Source organism: Heliangelus exortis, chromosome 2, assembly GCF_036169615.1.
Source record: "Heliangelus exortis chromosome 2, bHelExo1.hap1, whole genome shotgun sequence".
Classification (NCBI taxonomy): Eukaryota; Metazoa; Chordata; class Aves; order Apodiformes; family Trochilidae; genus Heliangelus; species Heliangelus exortis.
The window spans coordinates 149,034,994-149,055,018 of record NC_092423.1 but is presented as its reverse complement, the minus strand read 5'-3'; the positions used below and the strand labels follow the sequence as shown (position 1 = coordinate 149,055,018).

Here is a 20,025-nt window from a genome sequence, read left to right as displayed (position 1 = left end):
CTTTGAAGTGGCCCTCTTATGCTGTGAGAACTGTGTGCCATGCTCAGGGACGTTTTACACCTACAGGCACTGGAGTTTCCTCCTCTGTTTCAGGACTGAAGTCATCAAAATGGGAACCAGAGGCAGAGGAAAGAGAGAGGAAAGGTAACACAAACCATGTGCCTCACATTAAAACGAACAGTCCTTGACAAACTTAGATTTTCATTGGACTTTGCATTGCCTGTAGGGCTAAAGAAAAGTCCCTCCAGCAATGTAATATGGAATCTGTGGAAGCCAGGAGATTTTAAACATCACATTACAAAATGTTAGCACACCCCAGCAATCCCTCATGATGCTTTAAGCCTGGAATTGCATGGCTGGATGCATCTGGTTGTTAGGCAGATGCACCTTAGAGCCTCTCTCAACATCTGGAGTTGCCAGTGTTGGGGAAAAGGCATCATTCTGGGCTGAGAACATGCCAGTAATTCCCATGCTCACCTCCAAGGAGCTCATGGAGAGGGTGGACACAGTCTCACTCTTGGACACCACACCCGAGTTCCCTGAGTCACCTGTGTCCACCAGGCTGTTGGGAATCTGTGACTCGTTGGAGATATTTTGGGAAGCCAGCTGCTGCTGCTGCTGTTGTATCATGGAGGAACCTTGCACCTCACTGCATGTCATGGTTACAGGCTCCCGGGGAGGGCTTTTGACAACAAAGCCTGGATCAGTAGCCATACTGAGGTGGATGAGCCGTGTCTGGGGCATCTGGTCAATATTGATGCTGTATTTGCTCTCATCTTTGGGTGGTTTGGCCCGTAAGGTAGATGTGTTGGTAGGCAGAATGACATAGCTGGTGTCCAGAGTTTGTTCTTGTGCCCGGGAGAGCTCTGAGTCCAACTTCTTGAAGATGTCCCCATCACAGATGTAGATGGACTTGGGTGGCTGGTTCTTGTCCTTCTTCAGAGTGAGAGAGTGATTGCTGAACTCATTCAGGTTGATGGCCCCCAGGTAGTGAGGTGAGCCCTGAAGATGCATCTTGGAAACATTGGCTGGAAGACTGTTAAAGTTTGATGATCCCTTCTGGTGGTTGAGTTTTAATTTCTCTTCATCTGGCAGTGATGGACGCTTCAATGTTCCTGTGATGGTTGAGGTCCTGCAGGTGGTGATGTCTTTATTCAGCACTAGGGAGACAGAGAATTTCCTTAGCACCTCACTGAAAGTTTTGATGTCACATCAATACATCTACCACAGTCCCACCATGCTAGCATGTTCCCTTGGACCTCACAAATGTGGCTATGGTGGCAGAAAAAATGTTTTATACTGTTTTTTATTTGGTTTTTTTTTTAGTTGTTGTCTTAAATCCAGGATGCTGAAGGCAAAGCTAAAGCTAGGGTGAAAAAAAAATATTCTAATTTTGAAAGAATTCTTTGTGCTGCAGATCTCCTGACAAAATCATGGCCAAAATTCCAAACAAGCCTTCACACAGCAATATGTTGAAATGCAAATTATGTCTCTCCATTTAGTGCATGTGGTGTATGTATATGTGTCTATATTACATATTGCTAGCCTATAAAAGAGTAGAAATTTTTATTTATAGAAAAGGTTGCTTTCATGTAAAAATTCGTTTGATTCAGAAAATATCCAAAATGCAACATAATCAGTAATTCCAAATTTTATAATTATTTTTTTTTAAAAACTCACTGAACTGCTTCAGGTTTTTGTTTTCCCTTGAACGGTTTCAGTGTTTGGGACTGAAAAACACCACAACACATTTTCTTATAAAATTTCTAACTGCTCTCTGAAAAGCTTAATTTCTAGTAATCATGGCAAGCCTTGGTGAGAGCTAATTACTTAGTGTTTTTCAATTTCCCCTGAGGAGAAAAAGAGTGCCATGAATATTCCTTAATAGGAATTAAGAGGAAAAACTTCAGCTGAGGACAAGGTGAACATGCCAATTAGGAGATAAATAAAGGACACACAGACACTCATTCCCATGCAACACTGTCCACAACAAAACATCTGCTCCTTTCCTAGGAATAAGAATTTATTCTCTGTTGATTTCAGGCTGCAAGAAAAAACCTTGAGAAGATAATGACAGCCCAGATGCCACAGTTGATGTTCTTCAGGAGATGGAAATCACAAACTGTGGGGCAGGGGCAAAGTGGTGTGGGACTGAGGGTTACTTACCCGGTACTTCAGCACAGAAAAAGAGAAATAAATGCATGTTCCCCTTTCACCCACCTCAGAGACAAATAAAAAGTTCTTTTCACCTATTTTTTCCTAATGGACCAGAGACAAAGATCTTTGGGGTATCCTGACACTATCTGGGAGATGTTCCTGCCCATGGCAGGGAGGTTGGAATGAGATGATCTTTAAGGTCCCTTCCAACCCAAACCATTTTATGATTTATTCTATTTTGTTTGTTCTCCCTGGGACATGTCCCAGCATCCCTTGGGACTGAGGACACGCTGATTGTTCTACCAACTCATACTTAAGTGATGGGTACTGGAAGAGCAAAACTCCCTTCAAAACCTGAAGGACAGGGCAGGATGAGAAGGTTACCACGTAGAATAAAGACTTTTGAGAAGCTTTTAAAGTTAAACACACTTGGGTGTAACTATGGCAGCAACGGTCACTTCCACACTGCTAGAGGACAGGGTTGATAAATCAGAGCATTACAACATATTCAGAATACCAGGATGGTGTTGCTGAAGGTCAAGCCCTTTACTTGGGAGTTTCAGGAAGGTTTATGGATTCATGCTCTTCTCCATGCTCATGGCACCTCTGGAAGGTGGGTTTGGAGAGGTTTGCACTTGGAAATCTCAAGCATGGAGGAGAATGAGCTTTCAGCTCAGAGCCATGGACCCAATCCCACCAGTGGATTGGGTGAGGAGGTTATAAAAGGTGAGACATGTTTCTCCAGTTCATCATAACACAAGAGCTGGTGCCTCCAGGAGAAATGATGGCATGAAATCAATGGGCAGAGTTCTCTTTTTTTATTGTTCAATAAGTAAAACACGTAGGATGATGCACCATGTAGAAAAAAATCTTTGAAATGGGGACTATTTTTAACTACATAACTTGATGCAGATGTACCAGTGGTGTATCAGAGGGAGAGCATCACCAAAAAATTATATAGCTGCATGTTGGCAAAAGAAGGGAAGCTTAAGCTGCTAAACCAGGGTCTTCTGCCCTGAAGCCATGTGAAACCAATCATCTCCTTCCTTTCTTCTGGGAAGCTTGATTTGGGAGCAAGAAAATCCAGAAAGGCTCCTTTATTGCAGAAGACCAGGTCTGCCATGGTTTCCAGCTCAAGGTGATCTTGGCTGTGTGTGGCATCACCCAGCCTGGATGAAAGTTTGTTGAGAACAGGTTCAAATCAGACCTGTTCCCATGTGCACGTTTTTTGCATGTGATTTTTTTGGAACTGAGGTCCTCAGTTTGAGAAAAAAAAAAAAAAAAAAAGAAAAAAGAAAAAAAGAAGGAGGAAGACAAATGATAAGAGGGAGACAGCTAGGAATGACAGTGTGCTAGACAGAGAAACAGAAAGAAAAAAAATGGACAGACCCTGAAAAGAGATAAATGGACAGAAGGAGACCACAAAATAAGACATCACGGGGTTAAGTGAGATAAATATACTATAACTGTGGTAAGCTTAGGGGGAGGGAGTGAAGAAGAGAGGAGGACAGAAGATAAATAAGATATAGTTAGGTATTAGATAGATAAATGATAGTGACAGTGACAGACAACACACAGAAACACAGTGACAGAGATAAATGTTGACAGAGATAGAAATACATAAATAACAGGTACAGCAAGACAGACAGCTGAGGGCAGAGATAAATAAGTGATTGCAAGATAGAGAGAAAGATGAATTATAGATAAATGCATTATAAGTGGATAAATAAATGATAGATTAGATTAGGAAAAAAAGATAAATGGAAGGGACAGGTAGATGTGTATAGAAAGTGAGAGAAAGAATGAAAAGAGGGGAAGAAAAGGGAGGAAGGGAGGAAGGGAGGAAGGGAGGGAGGAAGGAAGGAAGGAAGGAAGGAAGGAAGGAAGGAAGGAAGGAAGGAAGGAAGGAAGGAAGGAAGGAAGGAAGGAAGGAAGGAAGGAAGGAAGGAAGGAAGGAAGGAAGGAAGGAAGGAAGGAAGGAAGGAAGGAAGGAAGGAAGGAAGGAAGGAAGGAAGGAAGGAAGGAAGGAAGGAAGGAAGGAAGGAAGGAAGGAAGGAAGGAAGGAAGGAAGGAAGGAAGGAAGGAAGGAAGGAAGGAAGGAAGGAAGGAAGGAAGGAAGGAAGGAAGGAAGGAAGGAAGGAAGGAAGGAAGGAAGGAAGGAAGGAAGGAAGGAAGGAAGGAAGGAAGGAAGGAAGGAAGGAAGGAAGGAAGGAAGGAAGGAAGGAAGGAAGGAAGGAAGGAAGGAAGGATTAAAAAGACAAAGAAATAAGAGTGTGAAGCCTTCTCATGATGACAACACACAGTATGTAGGATCCTTTGCTAGGGGAGATCCTGGTTTGGAAGATATGAATTATATGCAATTGCCAAGCAAGCTGATATTTCTCTTGCTTGGGTGAGGGGAAAAGCCTGGCAGGGGGTGTGAGTGTTGGTAAATAAAAGTCTAAATCTCTACAAAGGGTAAGAATAAAACCCCAGCCAAATGGTCAAGCATGCCAGGACCAGGAGAGGGAAAAAACTGCAGAGAGGAACAGGTAGCAAAGGAGAATCCAACCCCAGGAGAATGAGGGAAAAGAGATTTATTGGGAAAGGGACTGCCAACTCATGCAGATCTTCAGGATTAAAATGAGTATGTGGGATTGAACACACAGGAGAAAGGTGCAGGCAAAGGGGGAGAGCCCCCCCACCATATGTACAGACAACTTTAAACTTCACCACAATGGGTATGGAGCCAGGTGGGGTGGTTGGGAGGCTCTAGAGGTTCCAGACCCTCTGAAAAAAAGCTCTCCTGAACAGAGAGCTGTCTGAGGTTGGTGTGACCCATTGGGGCAGGGATTGCTGAAGCAAAGAAGGATCACAGTGAGAAGAGATGGATCTCTTCTTGATACTCTTCTCTGCCACCATTGTAAATGGAGAAGAAATAATACTTAAGTCAAGGTTTAATCTTAGTTAAAAGGCCAAAAGAGTCCTGCAAAATAGGATAATCAAAGCACAGAGGGGAATTAGGAGTGTTACTTTCTTTTGGCCAGGGCTGAGAGTAAAGGCAGCCCACACAGGTGCATGCAAGCTACGAAGACACACACACAGAAAACAGAAAGGGAAAAAAAAAATGGCCTAGTTCAATCCCCAAACCAGGTCACTTGCTGATTCTCACCTGTGATGTGCTCACCTGATCTACAAGCCATATCCACGTCCTTCTCAAAATCGGTCTGAAAGACAGAGAAAAAAAGAGGGCGTGGTCAAAAAGAGGAGGGGGAGGAAAGAAAACCATTTGGAAAATGCAAAACCCCATTTTAATTAGTGAGGCAGACACAACCATTGCCAGAAGAGCAGAGGAAAGGCATTGTGCTTGGGCTTTGAAACATGGCCAAGAGACCATTTTTTCCATCTGTGGCTTTTGAACCTCAGGCAGAGGTAAAGTTATAACACTGCTTTCCACCTGGATTCATCTGTTCACCCATACACTAATCCCTGGGTTGCCAGATTAAAATATCTCCCTGGAACACTCATACACATTCCTAAATAAATGAAAGAAAAAGATAGGACAGGTTTCTGGCCTTATTTTCCTTGGATATGTCACCCCACACATAGTCTTAAGTGTTTTTTCCTCAACTTATTAAATAGATCTGGGGATGGTGCTGAGAACACTGATGCCCACTGAGCTTTCTTGTGCTCTATAACCCAGTCCCATGAAGGGGAGACCAGTTTTTTTCTCTGTTTCTGAAAATCTTAGCATACAAAATCAATGGTCCCTGAAAGGACAAAAGCTTAAAAAACTTTTTCAAGCAGTCTGCCCAGTGAAATGAAACTCCTTTCTTCTCCAAGTATGAGTTAATCTTTTTCCTAAAGGTTTTAGCAGATAACATTTCAAAGAACTGGATACAGTGAGTCACAGTAGACCATGAGTTTTCATGGAGTAATGGAAAGGCCACAAACTGTCAAAAGGTAGAAGAGTTCACTGATTATTTCTAATCTCATTTGAGAAAGAAGACACTTAATGTGATTAAATGCATTGCAGTTTAATACTAAGAAGACTGAAAAAAACCCCACCCCATCCTCTTGGGATAAACCCTTTAATATTAGCAGTTTGAGATCCAAGAGTTTTTGAAGAGCTGGTTGAGGAATTATCTCAGCCTTCTTGATGTTAATTTCTTAGTAAATTATTTGGGTTATCAAATAAATCTGAAAATAGAAGAGGAATAAGACAGAACTAACTTTTAAATGGGCAAATGTGATGACACAGAAAAATGTAATCTAATTTTCATGACTGGAGTTTCAGAAGAATGTAAGTGAACAGCCTATACTAGTTCTACTGGTAAATAAATAATAGATATGTTTATATTTAATACCAATCAACAACATTTTGTGGAAAACAATTCTACTCAGCTAAGCTTCTCTTCACTTGTTGGGCAGATTTGGAGATTACTGTAAAAAGTAGCTGTAAAAATGCCATCCTTCAAAGCTTTTGATTTCTCTGGTTATCTTACAACCCAGTCAGTATAAAATAACATTTTACTCCTCTAAAAATATCAGTGACATCATTCACATCCAGATTCCAGAGCTTTTTGTGCCTGAATCTGAAGAAACTGATTGCAAGGTCTCTGCTTCTCAACACATCCATCAAGAGTGCAGGAGGAGATGTAAAAATCACTGCTGAAACCCTTGGAGCTGACACAAAATTTTGCAAGGTGGTTGGTAATGAATGAAAACAGAGTTATACAGAGAGACAAAAATATGAAGCTTCAGAATATGACACTTGGGATGGTGACAAAAGGATAACAAATACAGCATCCACATTTTTAAAGGATGGGTAGGTTTGAAGGGCAGGTGGAAAAGGGTTCTATAAAGAACTTCAAGGGAGGATAAAATAGCTCAGTGTGTTAACTTATTGCAAGGAAGATTGACACTGGATATGATTATGGCATTTATTATTAAAGAAGCAAAAGTATTAGGCATGCAAGGGGCTTTTTAATTACAAATAAAAAATAAAATTTCTGAATGCAAATAAATAGGCAGAGTAAGAACCTGTCTGAAAATGAGACCTGTTGCTAACAAATACATATGAGGTGTAACAGAATTATCTCTCTCTTGATGCCTTGACTTCAGACTGTGCTGTTTGAACTGAAACCTTGTCCCTAAGCACAACCTACTTAGGTCAGCACAAAAGTGACTGGAAAAAAACCACCATCGGGTGATGATATTGGTCTAATATTAATTAGATGTGCTTTTAAAACTTGTTCAAATCTTGTGATTGTTCCAATGTCTTTTTCCTAATCTGAGAAATAAAATGCCTCATGTCATCTGTATCAGGCAAGAAAGCTGAGGAGGGACTTTTTGGAAGGGCATGTAGAGAGGGAACTGGGAGTAATGGTTTTAAACTGGAAGAGGCTATAGCTGGGTTAGACATGAGGAAGAAATTCTTTAGTGTAGGGGTGGTGAGACACTGGCACAGATTTCTCAGAGAGGTTGTGGATGTCTCATCCCTGGAAGTGCTCAAGGCCAGGCTGGATGGGGCTTGGAGCAATCTGGTCAACTGGAAGGTGTCCCTGGCCATGGCAGGGACTTGGAACTGGATGATCTTTAAGGTCTCCTCCAACCCAAACCATTCTATGATTCAGTGATAGCACTGAACCAAATGTACAATTCCCCATAGCTTATTCTTCTACAGCCTTTTCTAGAGTCTTTGTAAAGAGCTTACACAACAGAACCAAGTTTTCCAGTTCTTAAGCTATATTCCCAGTAAATAAATGTAAACAGTGCTGCTTTTGAGAGAAACAAATCCCTTTGAAGCAGCATCTTTACAACAAAGACCCAAGACATTGTGATTAAAGCAGTATCACACTACTGTCTCCTATCTCCAACTAAGATAAGGCAGCACGGTGGGGATGAAAAAGCCTGGAAGATCTGGGAGGTATATTTTGGTTGTGCATTTGCTGGGAAAGAAAGGATTTCTGCAAAACTCAGTGTGTAAGTTTGAGCCTCTTAATATTACAATGGAAAGAAAACCGATTTGTGTGAAAAATACCTGTTCAAATGTAGGTTTAAAGGCAACAAAAATGATGATAGCAAAATGGGTGGTGGACAGAGACCTCAGCTTATCAGTTATGAGTTGGAATTGCCCATAGGTTCCTTAATACTAGACCAGGAGGTAGTTTTCCCTACCATTAGCTGAGCGTGGCCATTCTGAAATGAACCCCCTGAGTCTCCATTGCCCTCTTCTTGGCGATCCACTACTCGACACTTCACAGCATCCTGGACCTGCAGAAATAAATGGATTTACAAAGTCAGAGTCAGACAGGAATAGCAAACCATATTAAGCTCTTCTGAAGGAAAAAAAAAAAAAAAAAAAAAGAAAAAAAAGTCCTTGGTAGATCAAAAGAACACGGAACCTGTTTTAATAGCGTTGGGGAATTAATTTCAAATGGTTTATGGGTTACATATCTCACAGGTTAACAGAGCAACTCAAAGGTTTTACAGATATCCTGAGTCACTGAGCTGGACACTTCTAGTTGCTTGATTTATACGGTCAAGAATTAAAATGTCTTTTATTTTGCAGCTTGCAATACCTTTACAATGGATTCAATTACATAAATCATGATACTGGGCTTTACAATGTCTGATTATGATCCTGTATCAGCTGTAATAAATATCTGATCCAAACCATACTGAAATGAATGGAAAAAAAATGCCAGTGACTGCAATGGAAGTTAAATGCAGGTCCATAATCATAATGCAATTAGTTGAAGGAGTCTCAGCCAAGTCTGTGGTGTAATTCCATTGATTTCATTGGCCTGCCATAAGAAATTAATCTGTTTTACTAAATTTAAAGGAGCTGTAAGGAGATGAGATGAAATGAATATAGAAAAAAAAACCCAACCCAACCCATCCTGTCTCTGTTATTAATAGTCTATCCACTCAGTAGGATGAAAAGAGTAAAAGAAACATAAAAGATTCATCCTTTTCTTCCCTGACATAATTCACTATTTTAAATCTCCACAGGGAGGCTGGGGAGAATTTACTCAATTTCCTTGCTTGATTATTGCCAGCTTTACTTTCTATCTGGAATATCTAGGCCCTAATGCCAACATGTAATCATGCTGTAAATCTCACTGGATGGAGCTCTTTTTGAAATCAAACAAACAAATTGGTTTTCTTCATATTCCACTTTCAGAGCGGGAGTGCAAACATGCAGGAAATATTAATTTTGGTGTTAAAGAAGTAAAACCTGACATGCTAGCTACTTTAAGCCTGTCCCCCCAGATTCCACACTGCAGCACATGATAACCACTGATCCATCCCTCCTCCCCCCTTACTAATAGGGTCACGGGTCATTTTTTTTGGTTTACACAAAGGTTCATAGGATTAAAGAAGGCTGACTGGGTTCTTTTTCCAGACGTTTTCTATGGCGAGTACCTTGGTTATATTAAAAAAAAAATGGTTCAAGGCATGGTTGGATGGGGCTTTGAGCAACCTGGTCTAGTGGAAGGCACCCTTTCCTATGCAGGGGGGTTGGAATTAGATGATCTTTAAGGTCCCTTCCAATCCCATGATTCTATGATTCCATGATTCCGTGAGTCGTCTCACCTCCCGCCTTAGGATGCAATGGACCATAACGATGACAAAGCCCTCCAGTGAGTCAAAGACAGCAAAAAGGATCTGGAAGAGTGCTGAACGTCGATCTGTGATTGCCAGAACTGCAGACATCCAGGTGAGAGCCAGGAGAGGTAGGACCACGCAAGAGCTCCAAAGGGATGCCCTGTCAAGGGAGAGGAAAAGAGAATTCAGTTCCACTTCGACACCCTCCACTTCCACGTGGGATGCTAATTCCTGATCCCCTGGGGCTTCAGAAGACTTCTTAAATAAATGTATTTGTGTGCTAGATGTCTTCTGAGCCCCTGCCACAGGGAAGCAGGAAGATGCTTTGCACACTCAGGCTCTACAGGAGGGACTACATTTCAATGGTGCAGTCATGCAAAAAAACTTGAGGTGGGGAGGAAGGATGCAGCTACCTCACTGCCCCTTTCATGCCCTTCCCACTAATCCACAAGGAGGGCATTTCCCAAGGAGGGGAGAGACAAAATACAAGCACCAGAGGTTGCCAAAGGGAAGGGGGAAGAGTTGCAGCAGAGACTGGTTTGTCACGATGGCTGTTGGTACTTGGGTTACAGACACTTGGACTTCCACAGCACATGGAAGACACCAACACTGGGGACATGTGTCACAGTTTCAAGTGACTAAAACGGACAGGCATAGGAGCTGAGGAGGGGACTGAGATTTTGCTGTTGCTCCCTTACTCTACAGCTGATGCTCCCTACAACACCACGTCCATGAACAGCAAGAGAACTGGAATTTGACCCAATTTGTCTGCCGACAGAAAATTTTCTGCCTTCTTGTGTGACCTCCCCAGATGAATGTTTGGAAAAACAAAATAAATAGCAAAAAATATTATAGTTGTTCCTATATTTAGTAATTATGGTAAATACGTCTATTCCTTCAATCCTTTATTCCTTAAAATAACTATTCAAACCACTTCTTAAGTCACAACCAGACAAAATGGTTTCCTGTAATGCAGGAACCCCCACTTGATCTATGAGTGATGGCTCTAGAAATGCAGTGTTATTCACAGGGACTATTTAGTAATTCACTTCTTTGACCAAAAAAGGGCCCAAGCAATTTTAAAGCTGTTTTAAAGAGATTTAAAGCTGTCATTCATCCTAAATATTTGGCAGCACTAGTTCACCAAGAGCTTTTATCTAACAACTAAGAGTAAACCTATGCACAGGCTGAAACAAACAGAGCTTCAAGAGTCTTCTCTGCAGAAAACCTCACCCTATTTATCAACAAACAACTACAGGCAACACAATAAATTACAGGACAGATATCATGACACACGTTTTACAGTACTTACATGGGACTTGCTTACCATTTTCTGATATATGATCAAAGTTTTTAAAGTGTGTTTACTCACTGGTTATCCAGGTACCTCTCTCACAGACTTCAGTGAGAGTTTTACCTGAACAAAGCTGGAGCTTGGACACAGGTATGGACATCAGGATGTAATGCCCTGGCTTCTGTTACAGATTTTCAAGGGTTGTTACATCAGTTCTGCTGTAATGACCACGTACTGAAGTGACAGATTATTTTTGTAGTCAGAATGGTACTCTAATAGCAAATATTTCTACAACCCATCCAGACTCAGATGTGTTCCTTAGTGGTGTCATTAAGCAATGAAGGGAGTAGATAAATGGAATATTTTTTTTTTTTCAATTAAATACTCATTTTGAGATTTCCAGATAAGAGCCATGACATAATCTCATACCTTGTACTTTTACACAGGATGATAAACTGAATGTTCTCTAACATCCAGGATGAAATATAATTTCAAAGCATTAAAAAAAATAAAAAGGTAGCAGCCAGACAGCCCTCAACCAAACAACTCCTAAACAGAAGCTTTTATTCCACTTCTCCCTCATCCTTCTGAAATCTGCCTCATTGTAATGAAATCTCTCTTTAATGTCTTTTTCCATGGTGCATTAATAAAAATGGCTAAGTGCAGCAAAACTAAAAAATCAGGCAGAAAAGCTAAAGAAAAAGCTAAGCCTTGCTCTCTAACATTCCACTCCAGGTGTGCCTTCCGTGCAAGAATCTGCACACACCACATCCCTGATGTATGGCTTGGTAGATGAAGTCATCCCAGTAGCAACTTGCAACTGGGATTGCTGGAAACCAGCAACAGAGACTGCTGGAAAAGGTCTGTACCAGGCACCTCTGCTTGCTGGAATTATCTGGTCTCCCAGCATGATAGACACAGATGTGGACATTGCTACCACCAAGGTGCAAACTTGGCAGCCACAGCTGAGAAGAGATCTGACCTCTAAGGATGGGTCTGACCCAACCATCTGAATTTGGAAAGGTTTTCCATTCTTGAAAAGAATTGCAGCATCAGATTGACAGTGATTTGGGTTTGGATCCAAGATTTAGATGTGGATTTGGGGTTGTAAGGGATGCTGCTGAGGAGGTGAATTACACTGGTCTGGAGCAAATGGTTAAATTTCAACTCATTGGCTTCAACACCTGCTTCAGATGGATATATATATGTACAGATAGATATATATATGCATATATATATATATATATGCTTTAAAAAGGCACTGCTTGAGTCCATTTGCTCTCCAGAGCACAGATGCAATGAACCATAACTCCAGTAGGGTTCCTTCAGATCTCCTCTTGTCTTCACACTGGACCCAGTCCCTGTGTGTGTCCATATGGGAAAACTATTCCACTTTCCTCCAAGACACTGTGATGGACTCCCAGTGCTCCCAGGATAAACAGCCTTAAATCACCACTTAAATCTCTGCCCTTCCAACCAGATGGAGAAAACCTCACCTGCCCTTCCAGCTCAGGTGATGAGACCTGGAAAATTCCACATATTCATCTAGAGCAAGTCAGGATTCTCCCAATTAAGTTGGGCTGACCTGCACCACCTAAGAGTGTGGCCTTTCTGCCCTCTCTGTGATTCACCTTGCAGATGCCTTCTGAACAATATTCATCCCTTGCAAACATTATGGAAATGTTGCTTGACACTTAATGCAAAAGTTTTATTCTCAGGCAGCAGATGGCAACAGGTCATAGGAATGTAACTGACTCTAATTTGACTTTCAGAGCTCTGCTTAGTTTTTGAAATATTAAATTGAAAAAAAAAGGTTCCTTTTCTTTTTTTTTTTTTTTTTCCTTGCAGTCATATCAAGTCTAAAATTTCAGAAGAAAACTCAGGGGAAGGTAAGTAGGTTGCCTGTGACATCGCCCTTAATTCTGCTTGCTGTGAGCTGAATTCATAGCAGAACTCCCACTTCTATCACTCTTCCATTCATCTTTTTTTTAGGAGCTCCCATGCACCCTTAAAAAGTTCCAGAATACCCTCTAGAACCTAAGAAACTCCATGGTATGGTGCCACATGATAACAGTGTCCACAGCTTTATCCAGCTTGGCAAAGACTTGGCCTTATGAAAGCACAGACAGAGGTTTTGGCAACAAATAGTTGATGGCCTTTGGTCAAAATGTTAAAAGCAAGCTTGGTTTTTGTGCTTTAGCTGGCTGGCAGCCTTGAGAGTTTTCATCTTTGCAAAAAAAAACCTGGATAAACTGATGGCACTTAGAGGGCAGTGATGGAAAAACAAAAAAAAAGGCTTTTGGAAACAAAGTTATATGAAGAAAAATCAGGAGGTTGCACCCTGAGAACAGGCAAGTGCTGGGGGACACAGAGTAAGTGCCAAAAAAGAGAGAAGGGGCCATTAGAAAGAGTTAAGTGATCAATTCTTCTCATTACTCATCCCTGGAGACATTCAAAGTGGGGCTTGAGAAGGCTTTGAACAACCTGATGCAGTTAAAGGTGTCCCTTGTCACTTCAGGAGGGTTGGACAAGATGACCTTTAAAGGTCCCATCCAATATTCTAAGATTCTATGATTCCATGATTCTATGGTAGCTGGACCCTACACAGAAGACAATGGGTGGCTCCTACAGCACAGAAATTCTGCTCCAGGAAAACCACAGTACAAGGATTTAATTTATTCATTCTCTCATGTGTTATCCCTCATCTAAGTTGTATCCCTCCCAAAAGCAAAAGAGTTGCCCCAATTTTAGGGACAGTTTCAGAGAAGCTCCCTTTAACTGAACACCCATACAGCCAGGATAGGAAATCTGTACCTGGATAAAGAGAGGGCACTCTGCATGCTCTTCTAATGCACAGATAACACAGAAACACAGGGTCTTACTTCTATTTTCTCCAAAAATATTCCATTTTCTCCAAAACGTATTTCTTCTCTCAGTTTCTGCAATCTGAACCATACAAGGAGGCCAACAGGAAATTAAATGCCTCTGAATGAGGCAGAAAGGTCACAAAGTATCCATGGGCAGACTGCTTGATTATTCACCCCTGATAAGGGCAGATGATCTTTGACAGTCCAAGTGAGGACCTGTGGGCCCAAGTATTATCCCCAGGTAAGGATAGAATTTCAAATTCTTTGAACTGTAAGAGCAACACTCTCCTGAGGAACTATGTCCTTCAGAAAACCAGCCATGCATGGAAATATTGATCCATATTAGTCCTAGAACTACTGGGCAAGGAGAAAATTTGACATCTAAGATTTCCTGGAATGCCTGTGAGCTAAGAGAAGAGCAAATCCCTTAGATGGGAGATTTGAAACATGAGCTTCTGATGGCATCAGAGGGATGATACATGAGAAGGATGATGAGACATGAGAAGGACAGTGGTGGAGTCACCATCCCTGGAGGCATTTAAAAGGCATTTGGACCTGGTCCTTAAAGACATGGTTTAGTAGTTAAGTTATGGTGTTGGTCAAAGGTTGGACTGGATGATCTTGGAGGTCTCTTCCAACCTAAACATTCTGTGATTCTGTGATGACTCCCTGATACTGACTTTTGGATGGATTGCCTGCAAGAAAAATACACTGTGCTATCATCTTAGCCTTGGGCCAGTATCTTTCCTAAGGTCAGAACCCTAAGGTCCATGTATGCAATGCACTTCCTTCCTTCCTTCCTTCCTTCCTTCCTTCCTTCCTTCCTTCCTTCCTTCCTTCCTTCCTTCCTTCCTTCCTTCCTTCCATCCATCCATCAGCAGTCCCTGGTATCACAGGTACCAAAGACAAATTAATTATAAGGCTGAGGCCACCCTAGAGGTATAAATAAAAGGAAGGAAATGTTGGAACAGAAGTCTTCCAATAGCAAAATTTGCCCAACACCTTCTCCAGAACCACCTAAAGAGAAGGGTTTGTTTAGTCCACATCTGCCATGTCTCTATAATCCTTAACAGGTCCTAGACATCCAAAGCTTTCCTTTTTATTACTTCTTGAGTCAAGAAACAGCATTTCCACATTTTCCACATTTCCAATGTGTATTTTTCCACTTCTCTCATGATTACTACCTGCTCTCCAGTCAGTGGTTTATCCTGTTTATCCTCACACATCTCCTTCCCTCACCCTTTCTTAGACACAGACATTATGACAAAGTTTCTCAAAACTTCTACGATTTCCAGAAGCCAAGAAAAATGGACACAAGGATCTATCCTTTCATGCCATGCTACCCCAAAAATGAGCCTCTGAAACCTGAGATAAGGTGGAGACAGCACGAGCAACCCCACCAAGAACAAGGCAGGAACACCCTCGATGTGCTTTCTGTCCAAAAACCATAATTAATTCCAGCTCAGAGCAGAGCCAGGAATCCTCATGGCATCTGATTTACATTACAAGACTTCAAAACTGAATGGCAAAGCTGGTCCAAGGTCTGGGATGGAGGCCAGCAGAATGGTGGCAGTGGCATGAAGCATAATCCAGGCTTTGCCTTATTGACAACTTCTTTTACAACAGATTTGGAGGAAGCAAAACAGAATCAAATCAGCTGCAGAATGGAGTGGATGATAAGGGTAGATGAGTGAATTAATTCTTGTATTATTCAGTGGCCCCTCTGCAAGGACAAGAGCACAGGACACTGGAGGACAAAAAATAGAACCAGCACTGCAATTTGTCATCTAAGGCAGTCTATCTGCTGGGAAACAAAGCACATACCCTCTTAAAAAAACCCTCTGATTTTTATCAAACCACCACTTAAATTAAAATAAGCAGGGTAAGCAGCAGGTCTGGATTTCATATCTTTTTTTTTTTTTTTTTTCTGTTTTGAAGATGAATCAGAATAGCTGATTTATGGCAGACCAATGTCAGCACAGGAGGAAGAGTTGAGATTTTTAAAAAAATTATTATTACTTTAAAATAAATTTACTATGAACTGAAAACTATTTAACAGTCTAATCTATTAATAGTAAAGCTTCTGCTGGTTTAGCATTCCTCTGCAGTAACAGGAAACCAAAATGCAGTGACCTGCTAATTCCAGACGTGGTGTCTGGACCAATGCCATCTCATCATCTCAGCTGGGGTTGTTGCAAAAGGTAAGTAAATGACTTCAGCAGTGAAAAATGAATGAGATTGTGCTCAGTTTTTGCATCTCCTAGAAAATGCTGGCTTGCAATAAAGGTGGTTCCATGTTCTCAATTTTCTAATGGCAATTGATTGGGTTTCAGACATGTACATCTTTCTCTAAGCTGTTTTGAATTTTGTAGGAATGGCTTTAAGGAAAATAAAGGGGGGGAAACCTTGTTTTCAGATTTTCTGTTATATTTCTACATTTTGATATTTGTCACTCAGCTGCCTGATTTTGTTCAGATGAATTAAAGGTAGGAGTTTTCAACTTGCAGATGTCTAGATCTGAGACTGTTTCTTTCACAAAGTTTACATAGATTGATTTAGACATCAAAATAAAAATACAGCATCACTTGGCAAGGATGTAGGTAGCAAAATTTCAAAACAGGAAGGAAGACAAACCTTCCCTCCTTGCTCTTTCTCTTACCTTAAAATTTGGGTAAAAAGCCAACTATATGAATAGTAACAATTAGAAAAGCTCTGGAATTTCTTTTTTTTTTTTTTTTTTTTTTTAATTAACTCCAGTGGCATCTAAGAGGAGATTTAACAGCATTTGACTTTGTAACTTAGAGCTATGAAACACTTTAAGATTTTGAGAATTAATTCCAGGTGCTTTTAGGGATCCAAAAGAAGCAGTCAACACTTATCAGAACTGGAGCACTATGAGGTACTAAACTCAACTTTAGCTTTCATAAGAGAAAAAAAAAAATACTTAGAAGTGATTCACCCACTCACTTAAATCTGACTCAGCAGCCTCTGGAGTAAAAAACTGAAGGATACACTTAAGTTTTTGACAAATCTGGAGTTTGAGGCCACTGTCTAACATCATAATTAATGAGAACCACATCTTTAGGTCTGTAACTCCAAGAACTAAATTCAGCAGAGGCATTAAACATATACTCAGCTTCTGACAAATGAAGAGTCCCTTTGTCTTCCATGGGCTGCTCACATGCTTAAATCTAGGCATGTCATAAAGTGCTTTCCAGGATCCAGCCCATCAACTTGTGCTCCAGGGATGTTGCAGGAGCCCTACACTACTCATGGCCCACAGAATGAGGTCAGGGAGAGTTAGGGATGTGGGGAAGTGGGTAGGGACATGGGGGAGAGAAAACAAACGAGGGTTGGTGAGTGCGGAGAAATGAAAGAAGGAAATCAATTTTGGAAAGAAACAAAAAAGAAAAAAAGAAAAAAAGAAAAAAAAAAAAGAAAAGAAAAAATTAGAAAAACCAAAAGAAAAATAAAAGAAAATAAAGTGGAAAGAAAGAAAGAAAGAAAGAAAAGAAGTTGAAATTAGAGGAACTAACATGGCGTTACTGGTGGCTGTGGCCGAAACTTCAGCAGAAGAAACTACTCCACACTTGGAACATTTGAGCGTCATGCCGTAAAGGGGCACTGCCATCTGACTGCAATTAAAACCAAAAGACTGAAACAAAACAAAACACTTTGCTTATGAACACAAACGTCGAAAGGAAAGGGAAAGAGAAGCCAAAAAGAAGGAAAGGACGGAAGAAAGGCAGAAAGAAGAAAGGGAACCAACCAACCATACCCAGTTCGAAAAGAGAAAATGAAAAACAGGCAGGAAGAAAACTCTCTCATTTGTACCACTCCAGAGGTGGGAAATGGGAAGAAAAATGTACAATCCAGAGAGGTGTTGGTGCCACTGGAGAGGGTGGAACTGTGTTGGTGAATGTTTTGAGAGAATCAGGGTGTCTCTCTCTGGCACCCATGGAAGAGAAACCCGAATTGCTCTCTCCCAATCTCTACCTCCTTCTTTTAGTTCATTTTGGAGGAATTGCTTTTTACCTCCTGGCCTTTTTGCTCCAAAACAAAAAAGGTGGCAGGGTTGTAGAGTAGAAGGCAAGAAGTAGGGCTGTGGGGACTGTGTCTGCTTCTGTTCTTCCCTAAAGCAACACAAGGGATAAGCCATATATTTTCTCTAATGGCCCTTGGGTGCTAATCCTTGTCTTGGTGAGGATACCCACATGGCAGCTGACAATACCAGGAGATAAATCCTTCTTTGGTTGCTTAATCTGTCATGAAGGACATGGAAATGGGGTTGCTTATGCCCTGGATGTTAAGCATAAACTCGGGTGTTTCGTATGACTGTCAACCTACTATGAAGGGAGCTGGACTGGCTGACTACTTTTGAGACATTTCTTCTCTTGGATCTTGTTTTGGGGCTGAAAACATCATTGGGGTGAACTTTGAGACTTATTGACATCAGCTGATTCTGCTTTTTCTGGGTGAGATCCATCACAGGGACAGGCCAGTGTGGGCTGCTGGTATAAGGGGCTGCAGGGATCTTCTAAAGGACACAACCTCACGGTTTTTAGAAGCCAATATGTGTGAACTCACCCAGTTGACAGGTCACCTTCTACCCAGAAGCCACCTCAAATCTGGCTTGGAAATGAACTGGAGTCTGCAAAACATCCTACAGACCTACAGGCAGTGCCTAATATCAGGGAAGCCATGGACATCACTGCCAAAGGGCAGTAGGTCTCTCCTTCTTGGGTGATGGCAGCTGGTGAGGGATGATGTTCGAGGGGTTTTACAGCCCTACCCTACCTGGGAGAGAGATAAGGAATCTTGACAGATCATTTCTTAACTTTTATGGCTTTGTGTTCAGTCTCACTGCAAAAATTCCATCCCCATGAACACCAACACAGCATTACCAGGGGTCCTAGTGGCCCACTTTCGAGTGGCTATCGATTGGACTTTTGATTAGTTACAGTGACATAAGCCATTCCTCCCTTCCAGAATAATGGCTGAGGTATCCCAGAGAAACTTTCAGCCTTCAGACACAGAGAATATTAACTGCTGTGTCAAAAGATTCCTATCTTGTAGGAAGGATGGTGTAAATCCAGTGAGGACAATGGCTGAGCCAAAGATAAAGTGGGTCTTAAGAGGCATTAAGTGCATGACCCTTAAAAAAAAAAAAAAAAAAAAAAAAGACAGCTTATCCCCAGATCTACAAGCCACAAAGAACAGATAAGCAGAGAGACAGAGAGAGGCAGAGATAGGCAGCAAAAAAGAAAGTAGATTGATTTGAGGAATTGGATGGAAAACTATACCAGAAAAAACATGAATGACACTGAATCACAAAGAACTGGCCAAAAGACCATTGTAACACACAACTGTAACTGCTGCTGGGTGTATTAATGCAGAAAGTTGTAAGCAGTAAGCACAGATGTGGATGCATTTAGATTCTAATTTGTTCTTGCTGGGGCATGAGGTTGTTAATATATTGAATTTCCGTAGCAGGTTTATATTGGTGCCTGTGTGTATGAAAGGGTAGCTAATGAAATAATCACAGAGAACGATGCATTCCTTTAACTTAGCTTTTCCTGCTTCATAAATATCCACAAATAGCTCACAAACTCATCTGGTGTGCTCACTGGAGCCTGGACTTTCCTACCTTTTAATGAACAGTGCTTTACACCACAGGCGCCCCAAAGAGCAGGAGCACTGCTTCCAAAATTATACATTCCCAGATGAAGGGCAATCCAAAACTGTTCCTATTTTAATGTAGTTATTACCTTTCCTATTACTTTCTTCTCTCTGCACTGACAATCCAGCTCCCTCACACCCCACCAGGACAGTCACCTCAAGAATATTTCACACAAGGTATTGGGTCAGACTTCTACAAGTCCTCACTATAACTGATGGAGAGATAAAAGAAGTAAAGGTCCTCTAAGGGGCAAGTTGAAACAACTAAACAAGGCTCCTGCTCCTCTCCAGTAGTTACAGAGGAAGCCTAGGGAGATGAAAACTCATCAGGCTAAAATTACCCTTTGAGAATATACCCTATAGTCTCATTCTTCTTCCCTGGATGTGTGAGTAGACAAGTGCTTCTGGAATAAATGTTGGCTGAATAAATTTAAA

At 41.3% G+C, this 20,025-nt stretch overlaps 1 protein-coding gene across 1 annotated transcript in view; it reads right to left on the bottom strand.

Annotated features, from left to right (window-relative positions):
• Positions 1-336: 336 nt before the first annotated feature.
• Positions 337-20,025, bottom strand: part of ADGRB1 (adhesion G protein-coupled receptor B1) — a 295,541-nt gene continuing 275,852 nt past the window's right edge. The window contains exons 25-29 of the mRNA XM_071736934.1: positions 17,448-17,546; positions 9,739-9,910; positions 8,317-8,412; positions 5,309-5,363; positions 337-1,160 (exon numbers count right to left, since the gene is read on the bottom strand). Of these exons, the coding sequence (XP_071593035.1) occupies positions 337-1,160; positions 5,309-5,363; positions 8,317-8,412; positions 9,739-9,910; positions 17,448-17,546 (1,246 nt within the window). The remainder of the gene's footprint in view (positions 1,161-5,308; positions 5,364-8,316; positions 8,413-9,738; positions 9,911-17,447; positions 17,547-20,025) is intronic.